The sequence below is a fragment of the Hypomesus transpacificus genome, chromosome 3 (genome assembly GCF_021917145.1).
Source record: "Hypomesus transpacificus isolate Combined female chromosome 3, fHypTra1, whole genome shotgun sequence".
In the NCBI taxonomy this organism is placed as follows: domain Eukaryota; kingdom Metazoa; phylum Chordata; class Actinopteri; order Osmeriformes; family Osmeridae; genus Hypomesus; species Hypomesus transpacificus.
Window position 1 is genome coordinate 13889307 of NC_061062.1, and position 19391 is coordinate 13908697.

At 44.4% G+C, this 19391-nt stretch overlaps 2 protein-coding genes across 2 annotated transcripts in view; one reads left to right on the top strand and one right to left on the bottom strand.

The window, feature by feature from the left end:
* ttc6 (tetratricopeptide repeat domain 6) overlaps positions 1 to 19147 on the bottom strand; it is a 35637-nt gene extending 16490 nt beyond the window's left edge. Inside the window, exons 1-6 of the mRNA XM_047017444.1 lie at positions 19059 to 19147; positions 3877 to 4071; positions 2708 to 3652; positions 2387 to 2455; positions 1783 to 1950; positions 1409 to 1539 (exon numbers count right to left, since the gene is read on the bottom strand). Of these exons, the coding sequence (XP_046873400.1) occupies positions 1409 to 1539; positions 1783 to 1950; positions 2387 to 2455; positions 2708 to 3652; positions 3877 to 4053 (1490 nt within the window). The 5' untranslated portion in view covers positions 4054 to 4071; positions 19059 to 19147. The remainder of the gene's footprint in view (positions 1 to 1408; positions 1540 to 1782; positions 1951 to 2386; positions 2456 to 2707; positions 3653 to 3876; positions 4072 to 19058) is intronic.
* Positions 6060 to 9179, top strand: foxa1 (forkhead box A1). Its single transcript, XM_047017517.1, has 2 exons — positions 6060 to 6362; positions 7288 to 9179. The coding sequence occupies exons 1-2, from the start codon at positions 6291 to 6293 to the stop codon at positions 8524 to 8526; spliced, it is 1311 nt and encodes a 436-aa protein (XP_046873473.1). The 5' UTR covers positions 6060 to 6290; the 3' UTR covers positions 8527 to 9179.
* Positions 19148 to 19391: the final 244 nt, after the last annotated feature.

The following is a 19391-nucleotide window of genomic DNA, read 5'->3' on the forward strand; positions in this document are numbered from 1 at the left end:
TCACTGTGAGGCCTGGCTGCTGGGAAGGAGAAGGCTCTCTCTGGCTGTTAAAACAGCTAGCTCAGGTAGCACGGCTAGGTCAGCTCCACCTAGCACAGCTGGTCAGATAGCACGGCTAGGTCAGTTAAGGCTGGCTAAGTGTGCCAGCACAGCAAGGTCTGCTTTCATGCAGAGGTCGGATAGCTTGGAAAAAGAGACTGTGCATGACTGTGCATGTGTGCAAACCTTCCTTTCTCTCTTAGCTCTGTGTGTGTGTGTGTGTGTGTGTGGGGGGGGGGGGGGGGTAGTGGAGAGAGGTGAGAACTCTGGGTCTATCAATCTTTCCACACTCAGCTTGTCATCCATGCAAGAAGAAAACCTCTCAATGACCCACAACACTAAGTACACCCCACTAATTAAATGGCTTTTGTTGTGGCTACATTATTCCTGAATGGGTGTAGTGGCAAATAGGTAAAAAAACAGATAGAGACAGAAAGGCAGGCAGGCAGGCAGACAGGTTGGCAGGCAGGCAGAGCGACAGTCAGGCAGGTAAGCAGACAGACAAGTAGACAGACTGGCCACCCCAGGAGACAGGCCGGCAGAGAGAAAGAGACAGAAGTAGGCAGGCAGAACGGGCAAAGCTCCAACGGACTACTTATGTAGAGTACGTTAAAGAACGTGTGTGTCATAAATGCAGCATAATTACTCTTTGCCCGTCAGTGGAGATGACTAACTGAGAAATGGGACTTCATGTTATTGCCTTATGACTGACGCACACCCCATAAAAGTGCCCCCTCCTCCAAGCAACTCCAACCCTACTCGTAAACGCCAAGGTGGGAGAGATGTGCAGGTCAGATAAGGGCTGAGTTGAAGAGGTCACTGGAAACTTACATGAGTACAGAGACTCATCACTAATAACAGTCATAAGGCACCATGTTATGTCCTCATAGCTCTACCTAAACAAGCCCTCCTTGTGATGATTGAGACATTGGCTGTTTATCAATCCACGTTTCTCTCCGTTCTTGTGTTCTTGCTAACTCGTTTGACGTTTCTTTCATTGCCCAAGTATGGGAAAATCAGCATCTGAATTAAAATGTGACGAAATGTGTTGCTGTGTGTTTCTTTTTTTGATGAAATGGTTCATTTGTAAATTTGCTCAGACTTTTCGATAACCTGGCTAGCGAGGCCATGGTATTGCGCAATAGCCAAGAAAACCCGCATCTCAATTCATTCTCTTCTTAGCGTTCTTCGGAATGCTAAACAGCCACTGTAGTCTATCTCAATAATTATTTTTGAGATTTTACACGCGTGGGTGATACAAATACAAATTCTACAAATTATAGCATGATATTATAGATCTCCATAATCGGCCCATGAAACTCAACTTTCTCAAACCATAACCTTTGCTAAAGCACTTCCAGAGGTGTACCTGGTTTTGGGCCTCCAAGTAGCCAGCAGGGAGAGATCCTGCCGGGTGTGGGTCTGTAGGGAGCCCCTCCTGGGCCTCTGGGCTCCAGACATGGCACCTCCTCTCACCAACAATACATCCTCACACGGCACCTTTAGAACAGCAAAAGAAAGATGATTGAATTTAGACACTTGGAGTATTCCTCCTTCCACAATTAACCAACTTTTTCCTGAACATATCTTCTTTTTTTTTATCCAAGTTCACCTTTAGTTGATGGCGTGTGTATATTTTTTACTGTATGGGTCAGCACACAATACTGTTCATAAACATAAATAGTAGACTCTAATGAATTGTTGGGTCACGGTAGGATAGTGGGTCCATCTTCAGCAGGCTACCGTATGTGAGAGGGTGGTGGTCATGGAAACTATGTCCTCCTGATCCTCTGGTCCTGGGGCGGCCATCTTGTAGATCCCTGAGGAAGCTGGTCGCTGGGTGGACTCAGTGGGACTCATCTCCCTCCTCACCCACCTCTGAGGAACGTAGACCTCTGTGTAGACTACCTCCTGGAGGAAGTATGGGAGTCAGGTGGCTGAGTGGTTAGGGAATTGGGCCAGTAATCAGAAGGTTGCCGGTTCGATTCATGGCCGTGAAAAATGACGTTGTGTCCTTGGGCAAGGCATTTCACCCTACTTGCCTCGGGGGGAATGTCCCTGTACTTACTGTAAATTGCTATGGATAAGAGCGTCTGCCAAATGACTAAATGTAAATGTAGGACACGCATGTGCAGATATCTCTCACAGAAACACAACAAAAGACTTGACTTAATCATGAATTAAATTGTCTTCTGAATATTTTGACGAAAGAACTATGAAGGGCCCGGTGTTGCAAACAGCAGACAAAAACATCTCTTCAAAAAGGTGCCATAAGATAAGGACTTAATCAATGTTGTTTATACAATGTGCCTTTCTGATCTGAGAGTTGGTCCATCAGCAAGGGTACCTTTTTGACACGGCTGCCCTCCATTTTCTTTTCCTTCACACGTTGAGGTTTATACTTGGTTGGCTCCTCCTTCGTGATGTAAAACAACAATTCAAGGTCATTTGTAGCCTATGCATAACAGGTCATTGATAATGCATTCAACAAACCTATTTAATTGCTTCAGTGTGTGTTTTATTCAAGTGATTGTATAATCAGAATTCTGCTGGTGGCTAGTACAAAATCTACTATTAACCACCGGAAATCAATAAAAGAATCATTTGCTTATCATTTCCTTCTAGTTTCTGCGTGAGCAGGTAAGTATTCTGGGAGCTTGTAGCTCACCTCGTAGCTGCCTCCCAGCACCTTCTCTATGAGCTCCTTGATCATCTGATCGGAGGCCGACGGTATGTCATTCGCCCCGCTCTGCAGCGAGGCAATAATCTCATCCACCGTCCTCCCTCGCTCCCTGACCAACATCTTGGCAACTTCCACCATCTCCTCTGGGGTCCTCTGCTGGCCGTGGAGGTCTTCCCCCACCGCCTCTTCCCCAGGGCCGACCCCAGCGATGTCCTGCGCCTCCCGAAGGAGCTCCTCTGCTGAGCGGACGCTGTGGACGCTGCCTCCCCCCCCGGCGGCATCCACGGGGGTCCGGGTCACCAGAGCCTTCCTCTTCTTTTTCTTCTTCCCGAGTCTCCGACCCACGGAGCTACTCCGTGATTGGTCCGAGCCCAGGTCCGAACTGTTTGCGCTCTCATCCTCAGAGCTGTCGGAGCTCTGGACCCGCCCCCCGTGTGACCTATGGTAATTCCTATCAGACGGTTTGTTCACAGAGTCTTTTGTCTGGTTGGCAGACTTATTGGTCTTGTGTGCGAGCGTCCTGGTTGTCATGAAGGGGTGCTCTGACCGGGGTTTGGGGGGGGGGAGGGGTCTCTGGGTCATATGTATGACTCTAGTGGTCCCTGCTAGCGGAGCAATAACTGGCCTGGGCTCAGGCTTCTGTCCAGAACAGACAACCCCTTTGGCGGAGTCTAAAGCCTCTTTGGCCTCCCTCTCATTAGCCAGGTCTTTCAGAGGTTTCCCCTGGTTCCTGCTCTGCTCCTCACATCTACTGCTAAGCACCTCTGGATGAACGGCACTGTGTGTGACAGAGGCTGGTGGGGAGCGGAGCAACTGCGCATTGAACTCCACAGGGCTGGTGGACAAGGGGGGAGGCAGGGGCGGAGGGGAAGTACTGGTTGTAAGTGCTCTTGTTTGGTTGCATGGTTCATCTGATGTTGTAGGGTTCACCTACAGGGGTGTAAACAGCACATATTTCAAGGTCAAGGTAAGTTATAGCTGGATGGATGAATGAATTTGTTATTTATCATGTTATTTATGTCAAGGATCATAAACTGCACAGATAAATGGACCCTGCCTTAGCTGTTGTGGGTTTAGTCAAACTGGAGGTAGTCAAACTGTAGAGAAAGGGCCAGAAAGTGTAGCTGTATGTCCCAGGTGCTATTGTCCTTTACCTCTCCTGCAGACTTAGAGCCTGAGGCTACTGCCTTGGTACTAGGGTTCCTGTGGGAGTCATAAAACAGCTTCTTCATCTGCAGAATGTCTTTCTGGCAGTCTCTCTTCAGTGCCTCTACTTCCCTTCTCTTCTTCTGCTCATCACTGTGACTCAGTAGCGTCCTATCTCTCTGCATGGTGCCTGCTGGTGGTGGCTGCGAATGAACAAATGAATCAATAAATCTATCTATCGTTAACTCAACAACAAATGTTTTGATAATTCTCAGGGCAAAACTGTAACAAATTACAATATATTAATGAAACAAACTGCCACTGTACAATTTGTTACAGATGTTGTATCTTAACTTGAATGTTTGCTACTGTGTTACCAGTGTTGCAGCATTATAGAAAGAACAGAGGACTAACATACGTTGGCGTAACTCACCTAGCATTAGTAGCAAACAAACCCCCCCCCTCAAAAAAAAAAAAAGTTTCCAATTGTAAGCAGTCACTGCGTTTAAGACAATTGAATGTTGCTAAAAACGTCGAATGTTTGTATTCCATGTGTTGACCAAACTGAAAAACCAGATAGTAAATGCTACACTGTTGCCAAACTTTTTTGCAAGATTTGACATTTACCACTTCTTTGCGCCAGCCGGGACAATCTCCTAGCAACCAAACCAGACAACCAGGCGGTACAACACAGACACCACGTGGGTTAAAACTCCGACTGCCAAGAATTGTACGCGCTTGGACTAGCTAATAATTTAGGAATATTATAATTAAGTTAACTTGAGACATCGCTGTAATAATAATAATAAACAAACAAGCAACAAACAAATAAATCTGACCAAATAAGTGTGAATTAGAAATGGCAAGCAGAAAAAGGAGTAATTCCTTTCATCACACCTAAATCGGAAAAAAATGAATGTATCCATCAAATTTACAGTAAGCCTTTGCTGAATAAACCAACTCTCACGTTTCAGTCTATTTTGAGGGGGGGGGGGGGGGAATTTAAGAACGTCATAAATCAAATACAAATAGCCTACTATGGTTTTCATTAACGTTTTTGTTTAGCATTTGGACTATTTTCTTCCAAATGTGCCTTCATTTAAAACGTGAGGACTGTTTGCTGTAAAACAATTGCAATCCAAACTTGCATTGGACAAACGTGCATGCTTTAAACAAATTTAGATAAAATCATCAAGTTATCCAAGTAACACGATATGTCCGGTCCATCGCATCAGAATTCAAATGCAGCGAACCTAATTTCCCCTGCTTGTGGGACGTTTTAATCCGCCTTGAACAAATCGATTTTCCCCGCCTGACGGTGCTACAGGTCAGATCACCCAGAGATAATCCCAAAGTAAAGGGGTAATTATCGGTGTTATTCGCTCATTAACGGGGTCAGAATCGAAGGAGCACAGTTGACAAGATAAGTGATGATGCGGCTCTTTCCACGAGATGCTGGCACTTGTTTTATCAAAATAAAATGTTCAGATTAACTTTATGGTAAAATATTAGTATATATGCCACAATAGCCCTAATGTTACTTTTATGGCTTTAGATAGGCTAAGTAGCCTAGAAGGCGAGGAAACAGAATACAATATCCGTCAACAACTTATCACCAAATACAAATCGGTTACATTTCAGTGTAGGGCTAGGCCTACAGAATTCCATAAAATAGTGAATAACGTGCTACAACAAAGCACGATCTCTATATCTCTATTTTACGTTTTTATTAATAACATTTATTATTATTATTTTGTTATTATTATTATTAGACCGATCTATAATGAGTGGGACTTTTCATAGATTCTTATAAATGTATTTGAACTAATCTTTTTGTCATCTAAGAAATATTTGCAAGAAGCGCGCTTTCTTGAATCCAAAGACATGCTTTGACGTACAGTACTTGCTTTAACCAGGGTATTTCAACAGTCCTTTGTGTGACAGTTTACATGGGCAATTCTACGCAGGCTGCTCCTCGAAATGAATAGGCTTATCGAGGCTAAATTTAGATGAAATGCGTAGCCAAAGTGTCCAGTAATCAATGCTTGTTTGATCTCTTTGAAATCTAGTTTTAGTTGCCCTTGTTTACATCTTGCAGGGAGGAAAAAACTTTTGTCTTCATTTGGCTATTTCACCAAAGACGCAGTTGCTAAGAACAAGAAGTGAGGTGTGACGCTAGCCTGCAGCCGAGGGAGAAAAAGCCAGTGAAACCAACACTGAAAGTGGGTTGTACCCTCGACGTAACAGCAGAGGGAAAGCTCTACACTACAGGTCACGCTGCATTCAACATCTCCACACTTTACTCTTTAGCTACCCCTCCAGCAGCCAGCCAGTCAGAGAGCTGCGTTGTTCTGGATACATTTTTCTGCTAAACTTGGGTTCTGCGGAGCTGCATGTTGACGCCTTGCGGATCCCGACCAGAATGCTGGGCACTGTGAAGATGGAAGGTCACGATACCCCAGACTGGAGCAGTTACTACAATGACACACAAGAGGTTGGTGCCTCATAGTTTTATTACATTTGGTAAACAATGAAATAATAAGTTCGAATATTTGCATTCTGTAAATGTGTTTTCAAACTAGGTGTTTAGATTTAGCGTTCTTAGGTGGACGTTGCATTTATGTTATTTATTATAGTAAACGGTGTTTTATTGGGGGGTGATATTGTTGCTTAATATAGTGTGGGTAGATTTCTCCAAAATGAGAACTCTAATCCTGCCTGATGGCAGCAGTGAACGCATTATTGGGGGTTTAACAGTGTGCCAATTGGTTCAGAAACTTTCCACAAAACAAAGCATGTAAATATAACCATATGTCTTGAAATAAAATAAATAATGCACGTAGGTTTTAAATAGGATGCGGCCTCAAGAGTAGACCCAGCCTGCATGCAGTCGGGCGAGTTGGTTTCAATTCCACGTTCCAATAAAGTTACTGTTGGATCGGGATGCTCACGGTCTAATTTCAAGCGTTTGTTTGACCCTAAAAGATAATGCACTTTGGTTGACCTGTGTGTTTGCGCAAGGAACAAGACATAGATTGCAGTCTTTATCTCTTAAACGTTAACCTGATTCTATGGCTTCAGTGGCAGCACCAGATTCCACGAATACAATGAAGGAATATTTGACTGTGATCTGAACCTGTTTAGCGTGGATAGTCTATTTACCACAGTTTACAACTGAAATTCTAATTAATTGGGAATAAATGCTTATCGTTTGATGTTGAATATAATTCTGTGTTTGATTTATTGTAACGACTTTTGGTACTTTCACATCAATAGGTTCAACTATGAACGTGTCCGATTATGTTACAGCAGTTACATATTAATACAATTATATTTGTCAGAAAAGAAAACAATCATACAGTCATTGTCATCTGAATATCTAGCCTATCTGAATAACACATTTTTCTATCCGATTTTAGGTCTATTCACCGATGACTAACAGCGGCATGAACGCGGGGCTGGGTTCTATGAACACTATGAACAGCTACATGAGTATGTCTACAAGTGGAAATATGACATCCAGTTCATTCAACATGTCCTACGCCAACCCAGGTCTCGGGGCCGGACTGAGCCCAGGAACCATGTCCGGGATGCCCCCAAATGGCCCAGGAGCAATGAATGGGATGGGTGGAGGGGTATCGACCATGGGCACAGCTCTGAGCCCCAACATGAGCGCTATGTCGGCCCAGCAGGCCTCGATGAACGCTCTTAACCCGTACGCCAGCATGAGTCCGACCATGAGCCCTATGTCCTATAGCCAGCCTACTCTCAACCGGGCCCGGGACAACAAATCGTTCCGGAGAAGCTACCCTCACGCCAAGCCACCGTATTCGTACATCTCCCTCATAACGATGGCTATACAGCAGGCGCCAAGCAAGATGCTCACCTTGAGCGAAATCTACCAGTGGATCATGGACTTGTTTCCTTACTACAGACAGAACCAGCAGAGGTGGCAGAATTCCATACGGCACTCCCTGTCCTTTAACGACTGCTTTGTCAAAGTCTCTAGGTCACCGGATAAACCCGGAAAAGGCTCGTACTGGGCGCTGCACCCTGACTCTGGAAATATGTTTGAAAATGGCTGTTACCTCCGAAGACAAAAGCGGTTTAAATGTGATAAAAAGTTATCGTCGAGTAAAGGGGATAGGAAAGACCCATCTGGCGGTTCCAGCTCGCCTCAGAGCGACAGCTCCAACACCAAGACTGGGCACATGGACTCGAACTCTCTCTCCACCTCCAACCAGTCATCCAGCCCTCACGGTATGGACCATCGGAGCACTTCCAGCGCTTCGGACCTAAAAAACAGCGGCCCACTGATCCATCCCACCGCCAACTCAGCTACTTCCCTCTCCTCTCTGCCTTTACCTCCGCACTCGATGGCGCACGAGTCTCAGCTGCATCTAAAAGGGGACCCCCATTACTCCTTCAATCACCCATTCTCAATTAATAATTTAATGTCATCTTCAGAGCAACAGCACAAACTGGACTTGAAAGCCTACGAGCAAGCTTTGCAATACTCCTCATACGGCTCAGGGATGTCCTCCAGTCTCCCTCTTGGCAGCGCGTCTATGGCCGGCAGAGCAAGCATGGACCCGTCCGCACTAGAGGCGTCATACTATCAAGGTGTGTATTCCAGACCCGTTCTCAACACCTCTTAGTATACTCTTTAATTTCTTGCTTGACAAAAGGACGACAGAAAAAAAAAACATTTATCTTATTTTTGCATGCACTTGGTGCATAAGGACTGTTACTTTAATGTATAAGAAGAATGCGTATGAGTAGCCTAAAATACAATAGGCCTGTAAAGTGTTACCATTGAATGATTGTATATCCAGTTGTAAATCATTGCTAGTGTATTTAAAACAATTTTGAGCCTGTAAAATAATGTTGTATTACCCCCAAACTTGTAGTCTCAAACTATGAATATATGTCCATGTGTTACAATGTGCATGAATGAGAACTAATAGGTGACACAGGTAACCCGTGCGCTGAGATACCCGCTGTCCCTGACATAGGCATTCTTTTTGATATGGATGTTGTCATTTTACGCACCGCTTTCGTTTGCCACACATCTGACAAACATATGTCCTACCCAGTCTTGTATACTACGTTCTTAAATCAACCTGGAAATGCATTCTGAATAAAGACGTGTTTCTTCAGAAACGATGGTCCAGTGGTTTGTGGTAGCCGGAGAATGGGTGGTTTGTATGTGCAGCCTTTGTCAACGTTTTGTCTCTCCCTGTTGGTTTTGATGAATCTGCATGATCTTAACTTATTCTTGTTAATTTTCAAATAAACCTATTATAATTTATTCCCTGATTGTTTCAATCATTATGTCAATTTGAGTTTACCCTATTTTAACGCACAACATGCAAATGTATAAAATGACTTTGCTCTGCAACAATGCGATTGCTTTGTTATATATCTTCTAAGTTTATCATTATTGGTAAAACGTCACATTGTACTGCGTTTTATTAAAGTTTGGTACAACATAACAGGCTATAACCCAGTAGACAATAGCTGCTTTGCATCCTTGTCTAATATTGTTCAATCCTAATGCGTAAAGGTAAAATAATCATATATTTTATAAATCCTCTGCTTTATTATTATTAAATTATTAATGATTAAATTATGATTAATTGTAAATGGTGATTTGTGATTTTCATAATAATGATAAAATCCTGTCTGTCAGACTCTTTAGTCTTCTGACTTGCGCTTGAGTTGACGCGGTTGATCAATGAGCATGAGCAAAGCCAAATCTAACAGAAATATAGCCGCAAAGCCCTCCTTCAAAAAAGACGCGGGCGTGTTGTAAATGGATTTTTAACAATATCAGAGAAAGGCCAAAGCATCTTTTTTGTGAACCGTAACCTACATGATGGGCTCGTGAACCTGAACAGATTTCACTTTGATCGTGGTATTTTGCAGACACACATTTTGGCTGAGTAACCGTGAAATGTGTTTAATTATCATGTAATTGCCCCCCGAAGCGCAAATAAAATGGAGAGTGGAGTTGAGTGTCGTAATATCGAGGAGAGTAAAGGATGTATACGCTCTGCTGCTCCACTTGTCAAATTAAAGATTACTTCAATTAACGTGCGCTAATGATGTTCAAGCGAGGAATAGGTATACATGTATTTAGACAAATATTTTATAATACAAATAAATATAAATACATAAATTATATACATGGAGGTCAATGCTACTCCAATGCACCTGCCCATTGCGTAATGCAGATACAAAGAAATGTAGACAATGTTTACATGAACTGAAGCTAAATGACAGACAGACATCAGTTTTCTTTAGCTAAACTTAGACTTCAATATATAAAAATTGGCTAAACGTTTATCATGTAAACTGATATGGGATACTACCCGTACAACGTTATAGCCTATGGGCTTGGTTATCTTCTGATTAAATATAATTCACAGTAGTGTTATTAATAATTATATTATTATTTATACATTGAAAATGAAACAGGCCTATAATACACAATTCATATTTCCAATTGAGGGATAAAAAAAAGAAAGCCAAAAAAGTCGATTGGCACATTCAATTACGTAATAAGTGAACCACTTTTAACAAGATTTCGATCTCACATCCCAAATCACATAATTTGATAAGATTATAGTGTTTAATGATCAACAACATTCCAGTGAGAAGCCTATTTGAGGGATTCTATACTGGCTGTAGGCTCACAGATTCCAAGGCCTTATCTGGCATTTCATTTTTTGCTCTCAACATTCCACCTGCCAACAAACATATTTTAGAAGCATTGTGGTTTGTTTACATATTTAAATAGACCTACCTACTTTAATCACACAAAACACATACATCACAAAAAGATGTATATATATTTACATATAAAGAACAAATCTATATATAGGCTATATTGTCCACGCATAGGTGTGTTGCATAAAATGTGGTTTGCGATTTCGAAACGGCTCCGCGTTTCTATGAGGAAATCGTTGAACTTTGAACAAAGATCTTGTTCATTAGTTTACCCAGCTGTTGGGAAAGGCTCTGCAGAGCGCGTTTCAGTATGGAGGCAACCTTTTCACCGACGACAGTGAAACAGCAAGGGACACGGCGACTCAATCTGGCTGTAGTAGCCTTTACTCCGTGTGGTGTTCATCGGTTGAGAGGATCGAACTCTTATCGGTCACTCAAAGTGGACTATTGTCCTTAGAGAAGTAGAAATAAAACGTTTGCCTTCCAGTATTGTCTGCTGCTAAGTAATGCTACTTTGAGCTAACTGTGAGCTAACTGCACTCTCAGCATACAACCTGGTAAAAATAGCCTTGAATTAATTCAGGAAAATAACGTAATGGATTTGTAAGGGTCCTTTTAAAAATCTAGCGCCTGAAGGTCATCTTACTATGACTAGTTTTTCAGCCAATAAGCAGTTGTTTATATTAAGATATGATTATGGCCAGTTTTACAATCACAGTTTTTTGTTAGGCCATTTATTAGGATCTTGTTAGGTGTATTCGTTTTAGGTCCATAAGGACATTATTGTTGCTGACTTTGTTATTATTATTGCAGGCAATTAAAGTGCGATTTACAAGTTTGTGTTATTAACCTTTACATAGAGACCCTATTAATTATCTGTTCACTATTTGATTTAAACGTTTAAACTGGTTCTGCATCTTCTCACAATAAATTGTCCCAATCAGTTGAAGTTGACCAACCTTTATTAATGTGTGACATATGTTATCAGCGGGCAGTGTGCCCGGTAGTTTCAGCAGGGTCTTGCTTCCCCAACTCATGTGGCATTTCTCGTTACCCCATCAATAGCGGTGGCGCTTTCTTCAGCCGTATGGACTACAATTTCGACAACAATGCGCCATCTCCTTTACATCAAAAGCGGCCATCAGCTAGCCTACCCGTAGACCTTTCTTCTCTCTCCTTTCATTCTCAGTTTAGAAAGCTACTACAGGCCCAAGGCGCGTCTAATACCTTTTGATGGGGATTGAATTAATTATCTCCAATAACACAATTGTGCTTGGCCAACGAAAAGAGCAAAGCAATACCCCTTCAGATTCTGAGACGAAAGAAAAGGGGGCTTTCAAAGGGTGCGGGAGAGAAGAGGGAGAGATCTCTATCCGAAATCAGCTTTAAAAGCAGCTGGTTTTCCATTAAAAATTATACGGAAGAACTTTATTAGGGCTTTGAGAGCCCCTAATATGCATCGTCTAAGTCAGGTTGGTGGTCCCGGGTCTCGCCTGCCTGTGGATCCCGCTCTGTCTTCATTAAAACCTGCCGGAAGCCAGAGAGAGGGACTGGGGTTGTTTTTAAGTTAACGGAAAAGTCCACACAAACAAATGCTGATAAAAAATGAATACCCCGCTCGTGGCAATGCCTGTAGAGACTGGGAATAAGTGCAGCTATTCAACTGTTTTAATTGGTTCTGCATTTTTGATGTGCTTTGTTACATGTCGACGAAACATAGTGATAAGACAATGACGTCTGAATAAATAACCTCAATTTTCAAAGTATATTCTCTCTGAATTCATCAATGTATTGATGCTGTTAAAAAGTTTGCTTTACAGCCCCATGTTTCATTTTTGGTCTAGTTGTAGAAGGCCAGTACAAATTGTATTCGTTAAGTGGAAATTGACAAGAATGTCTTCCAAGGTGAAAAGATGGAGTGCGCTATTTAAGGAATATTTGGAGTCGTTATAGCAACAGGGCTAGATCAGCAATGGTTTTCTACTGCAGGTCTTTCAAGCCACTGCCCGCTGGAACACTTAATTAAAACGTTTAAAAGTAGCCTACTTTCGTAGTCCTTTCAGAATCGTTTTTCAAAATGTATAAATTGGATTCTTCTATGCACGCGTCTATAGCGTGTGGGAGACATTTTAAACATAGCCAAACCAAAAATTAAGGTCAAATATCATAGCGAAATTACATTAATGGTGTAAAAGTAATAAAACAGACAAGTCCACATTATGTATATATTTTTTTGTGACTAATCAATTATGCCTATGCCTTCCATAGACTGATTGTCTGAGGATAACTGAAAATCAAAAGTTTTCAGATTTCAACAAAGTGGAAGATTTAGCTAACGTATTTAGAACAAGGCGGATTATCTGACGGAGAAACATACATTGGGAGGACCTAGTGGGATTAAGCGCGAGGACACCCAAGTTGTGAGATCTCCACGGATACCAGCGCGCAAGGAATCGACAAGCTTGTCAGTGTCACGCCTTAACGAAGGGGAGGGCATCACAGCGGCAAGTCCCGCCAAGACAAGGCCTCCTGTCTCCGGTATACCGCAACTGGAGGACATCGGTGAAATGAACACATTTCAAGAGTAGGCCAGTTAATCGATTGTGGGTCGCGGTTCTGTTTTAGGACTAGGTTTTACAATCCCTGGTTGATTTGCACTCCTGAGATGTGAAGTGGGTTGACGCAGACTCCACGCGGCCATGTCAATTTAATTTAAGGACTAGGCCTACAGAGAAAGTAGAACTCGCGAGGGAGAAACACGTCAACAAAAGAAAGAGGAAACGTAAAGGCTGCTGATATGATTGTTGGGTGTGTGGACAGCTGTAAATGTCGTCCGGTCTCTGGCCTGCAATGTTTGTAAATTATCAGCGTGCGAAGTGTAGGCTAAGGAGGTGGGAGAGGGCGGGTAGGTAGGCTTCTAAGGAATCCAAATGTGAGTGTTTGCTTTTCAAGAAGCAACAATCAAAAGTCTCAACATAATAGCAGGCAGGCAATGTCCATTCAACAGAATCTGTACAATGGATTTTAAAACGTTTTATTGCACAACAGCAGATTGTCGAAACCCCATTGAAGAACAGCCAGTTCCCCTGAAGACCTTATGCCCGACACATGCGGATCGTTTCTCACAAAATTGACGTGCACGAGAGGAAGTTAACAAAATACATGATATACTTTGACCTTCTTTCTTTCTTCTAAAAAGTTAATATTTCATCTGGAAAGTATTAAGTCCGTGGGAGAGAGCAAGGAAGATAACTTTGTGCAATTTAGACAGGTTTGTCATATGGATCTTACAAAATTAATATCCGAGGTAGTGTCGTTTTCTTCCCTCTCTCTTTAAGACATGCTCCAAATTAGCACAGGTTCAGAGCAGAACCCTAAATAAATAACAGCGCTAGAACAGTTTTAACTTCGATTAGGAACAGGGATAGGCAATTTTCAGACCAGATATAAGAGACACCCAAAAACCCTAAACGAAATACTGCCTTAAAATGACACAAAACGCTTGAAATAATTAATCATACAATATATATGAACACTGAATAGATATACAGTTTGATTGTTACATATTGAATAATAATATTATCTATGTGTTTTCATTCAACATATTACATTATATATACCACAAACAAATGAAAGTCGGTCCATAAAACAGAGTAGTAATTGTTGACCAAATACAATTGCGTTAAAATACAAATGTGTAAAACACTCATGATGTAACCTAGTTTGAAAACACTGAATTGGAAGAATATAACCAAAGGCAGTATACTTTAGAGCTCTGCACCAGCATATGGAAATACATTTGCTGATTATCTGAAAACAACAATAAAAAAAGTATACCAATAATAATAAGACCAAAGCACCCGTCCTTCAACTCAGACCTACCAAGAGAATGTTAAAAAAAATGTATACAACATGGGGAAAAAAACTTTAAAAAACATTTAAACCACTGATTTCAAAGTGTGCCCAGAGAGAGGAAAAGAGGAAAAAAATAGCAGTGGCAGCAAACAACAACAACCAAGTGGTTAAACATTGACGGTGGGGTTGGAGCAAGGGTCTGAAATGGGGCCTTGAGAGTAGCACTTCTAACGACTGTTTGCCCAGTTAGGGCCGGCTGTTTGTTCAGCCCTAAACGCTCTGACCAGGACTGCCTGCTCCCCAGATGTGCAGCCCACAGTCAGGTTGCTCCAGTCTGGACCAAAGTGACAGCTCCCCCGCCACCACCACCACCACCACCACCCCAACACCCAAACACTTTAGATCACTGTGCGGACGCTCCCTGTCCCAACCTTTTTCCTCAAGACCTCCACCAGCCGTTCCAGCCTGCCGAGGGCGAGAAGAGGGACCAGAGGAGGGAAGAGAGAGGGAGGGGAAGAAGACGATTAATGTAATGTTGCTTTCGAACCGTACAAACTCTAGGAAGAGGATGAGGACAAGGAGGCAACCAGAAGAGCACCCTAACATTAGGGGTACAGCTAGTACACACACTAAAGATGAGGAGTTGATTTAGTATACACTCTAAGACAAGGAGGTACTTGTGGAAGGCAGTGAGACTGAAGCAGGACGCAGAGGCCACTTGGTGCCCAGCAGACACCAGCAGCTTGGCCAAACCCCTCTGCACACATCCTTAAATACAACCATGTTACTCTTCCTCTTGCCCTCCCTCTCCTCTCGCCCTCACTCTCTCTCACTCTTTGACAGGCTTCAGTGTCCAGTGCTGCAGAGGTGGAGGGACTCTCAGGGTGTCCTAATGGTGAACAAGGAAAGCAAACGATTCCCTGACAGTCTGGAAAAAAGCGAGGGAATTGATGGATGGGAGGAATGCGTGGAGAGAGAGCAAGGGGCTGGGCTGGGCGACGGAGGGAGAGAGGAAACATTACTGCCTTTTATTTGGGCCCTGTGCAAACAAGACAGGAGAGGTCAGCCAAAACGGCCAGGAGCAGCCTCCAGCCTCCAGCTACAGTCTAATTTTAACTTTGCTCACTTACCACATCAGATGCACTGACATTTAAAATATATCACCAGGCTAAATATGAATTTAGACATTTAATACGCATATGTATATATTTAGATTTCGTTAAGGAGTTTTGAAACAGACGACATCATGCATCATCCTCAGCCGCAATCTGGCTGAGGATGAACCCGGGGCCCAGAGCTCAGGTGGGAGAGACTGAGGGGGGAGGGTGGGGGGGCCAGGCTTTACTCTGGGCCCAGAATGCTCTCTTCGTTAACGCGAAATCAGATCCCATTTCACACGACTTGAGAGCATTTATCTCTCTCAATGACAAAAGAATTCCATGATCATATCACATGAAGGAAATCATAAGCAGCCTAAATCCCAGTGAAATGGGATTCTCAGGAGTGCCCTTGCTAAGAGGGGAGGATGGGAAGGAACGGAAGAGAAGGAAATAATATGGAGGAGAGGAAGTTGACCCCTCCTACTGGAAGACGAGAACAGACTGAGCAGTGAGCGAACCAAATTAAAAAACCCTAACGTCTTCATAATTGGCGGGGAGCGATCTGTCGGCCAGGGAAGTTTTCCTGTTCGTGTGCAAACAGATCTTTTCCGTGAAATCTAAAAACTTTGGTGCAGTTAACGGTGGAAACCCTCCCGCTGTGAATGAAATTAGAGAGGAAAGCTGCATCTGAGTCCTGGAACACAGAGCCCTCTGCAATGGAGGCAGGACTTAGAGCTGGCGGGCTGAGCATCTTATCCCTCTCTCTACTGCGACTCCAGCTCACTGGTGATACCCAGATATAGAAATACGGAAACGAATGGGACACAGTGGGGAAGGCTCATCACACTTTTCCTGTGATAAGCATCAAGAATATGAAAAATGTTCTTCCATTCTGAGGGCTGAGATTTCAAAATTGATTAAAGGTCTCAATATGATTTCCTCTATAAATTATAATTTAGTTGTGAGGATGGTTATAATACCTTTTGTATACACAGGTTATCTGTTTGTCTAGCACTCTGCTTACTAGATGTATGAAGTCAGTTTGTTTTGTGTGCCTATTTTGTGTGTTTATTGCCACGTTAGCAAGGGGGACAGAAAATAAGTCCGAAAGGCTTGTGCATGTTTAGGAAAGGTCAGTGAGACTAAATGTTCAGGCCATGCACACAGTCTCGAACACACTGACACATACGCAAACACTGTACTGGTTCACATGATCAAGAGATCGGACTTCCTTGCCTACTCTCTCTCTCACACACACACACACACACACACACGCCCAGTTTCTAAATATATGCATTAGCTTCTCTGTCACGTTTGCACAATCAGTGTGTTTTCAGCAATTGCGTGTCATTAATCTGTGTGTTTGTGCGTGTGTATGTGTGTGTTTTGTGATATGTGTCCGTGTGTGTGTGTGTGTCCGAGGTGCGAGGTGTTGGTGGTGGGGATTTGGACGTTGGTGTTGACAGAGACTGCTGGGTAAACCCGGACACACACGCAAGGGAGGAGCCAGTGAAAACATAAATCCTGATTAAGAATTCACAGTGTCCCAAAACCAACAATTATAGCTGCAATAAAACCCAGTAAACACGCAGCTTGCATTAATTTCTAAACAACAGCATCTTTGCCGTAGAGCAGAGACATCGAACGGACACTTGCTGGTAGAGGGATCTTCTGCCTCATGCCAAGGGGTAAAATACTTTACTGCTCCACTCATTCGTAGCATCCACCACATGACAGCATCTGACAGAAACTAGAGGTGGTGGCCTTTAGCTGTCCTTCTGTCTTCTGATCTCCTGTTTACCTCTTTTCTTCTCTCCCTTCCTCTCTCCTCCCTACATCTTCTCTCCTTTCCTCTCCTCCCTACATTGATCTCTCCTCTCTTCCTCCCATCTCCTCTCTGCATTTTCTCTCCTCACCCTTCCTCTCCTTCACTTCCCCTCCCCTCTCCTTCTGCCCTCTTCAACTCAATGAAAGCCGTCTTTGTCCTCCATGGCCAAGTGTGCTCCAGAATCCATTAGACATCCAGCGAGCGGGCCTGTCAGAGGAGCAGCAGCGCCCGCACCGAGGTGCCACATTCTGGGACGCCTCTCTGCTTCCTCTGGCAGGATTGACCTGGACTGGAGGTGTGTGCTTGAGAGAGAGAAAGAGAGATATGGAGAGGATGACTGCGAGTGTATTTGTGAGACAAAGTGTGCGGGAGTGTACGAGGGTGAGATTAAGAGTGTGTGTGGGAGACAGAAAGAGCGAGCATGTGTGTGCGCGTCGGCATGTGAGTGTGTGCACGTTTGTATTCACCCCCCCCCCCCCCTACATTCCTCTCACACTAGTGTGTGACAGGGCTCACGTCAGAGTGGATTCCCACAGTCCCCCCCCCCCCCCTTCTCCCACCACACACACCCAACCTACCTGCCCACCCACTATAACCCACCCACATCCTCTCTCTCTCTGCCACCCCCGTCCTCCCCCCCCGTCCTCCCTATCTCAGGACCAGGGTGGCCCATGCAGGGTCAGCTAGCAGTCGGGTGTGAGGGCTGTGATCACAGCTTCTCTGAACTCAACCCCTCCACTTCTCTATCTGCAGCCAGCCTCCTGGTACCTATCCCGTCACTGGCTGCACCCTCTCCACGACCCCTCCTTATAACCCCTCCACAACCGCCTGCCTCCGACCTCCCCAAACTGACAGGCCCCTTTCGGAGAAACCAGCCAAATGATGGCGAGGACGGAGGAGATGTATGGACAGAGAGAGACAGAGAGAGGGTCGAGTGTGTGTTTTTGTGTGGTTTATATATGTATATGTGCATGTGTGTGGAGCTTCACAGTGGTGAGAACTGCCCACCCCCCCTCATTCTTCATCCCCTCCCTCCCCCCGGTAATTCAGCAGGCAAACAGATGAGTGGGACCAGTGTTGTTTGTTTAGGGTGTGGAGCCCCAGTGTACTGGGTGGAGGGGGGGGGGAGAGAGAGAGAGAGGCTGGGCTGGTGGGGCAGAAGAGTTGCTATGGCAGGGATGTGGCTGGGAGGTGAGGAGGGGGTCTGGGGGGCAAGGAGAGGATGGAATGGGACTGGGGTTAGTGAAAAGTGTGTGTGTGTGTGGGGGGGGGGGGGTAAGTTTGGGGGTGCAGCCCCAATCCGAACACAAAACGACCATAGACAGAGTGGGTGAGGGGGAGCATGGGTAGTGGTTCTGGGGTCATGCTTGGGGCGCCGAGGCGGGAGATGAAGGGGAGTCAGGCTGGAGGTCAGGGGTCACCGTTTCACGGCTACAGTGCGGACCAATCATGTGTTCATGATTGGTCCGCGGAAGGGAGGATTTGAACCAGCAACCTCATCATTTGAAGCCAAATGCTCGACCACTGACCAGCTATACCCAGTAGGGTATCGTTGTGGATTGGTCTGGCCATTCCATCTTAAGTTTTTAAATGCTCAGCAAAGAAAGAAAGGACACAAGCAGGTGTCATCTTCAGTATTGGCTGAACCCTAACCCGCCATGTTTTTGTTACTCACTTCTGGACTCTCTCGTTGGCCTCCCTCTCAGCCTGCTGGCTCCGTTGCAGCAGGACCTGGGTGCTGTGCTGCTCGGTGGCCATCTGCTGGAGCTGGGCCAGAAGGGGGGCAGGCTGGGCCAGACTGCCCAGGGGAGAGGAGGCGTCCCTGGGCACCAGGGTCTGGTCAGCCCTGGGGGTCAGGAGCGAGGGCGAGCTGAGGGAAGAGCCAGACTGGCGGTGGTCACACTGGGACTGGTGCAGGCTGGGGAGAGGAGACAGTTGGAGGGGGGTGAGAATTGTTTAAAACACTTTGTTATGTGTAGAAATACTGGAAGATCCTCTGATATGATTA

Excerpts from the sequence above, each read along its gene's own strand:
- foxa1 (XM_047017517.1), top strand. The coding sequence starts at position 6,291 with ATGCTGGGCACTGTGAAGATGGAAGGTCACGATACCCCAGACTGGAGC. Across the intron at positions 6,363-7,287 it reads ACTACAATGACACACAAGAG|GTCTATTCACCGATGACTAA; the intron begins GTTGGTGCCTCA and ends ATCCGATTTTAG.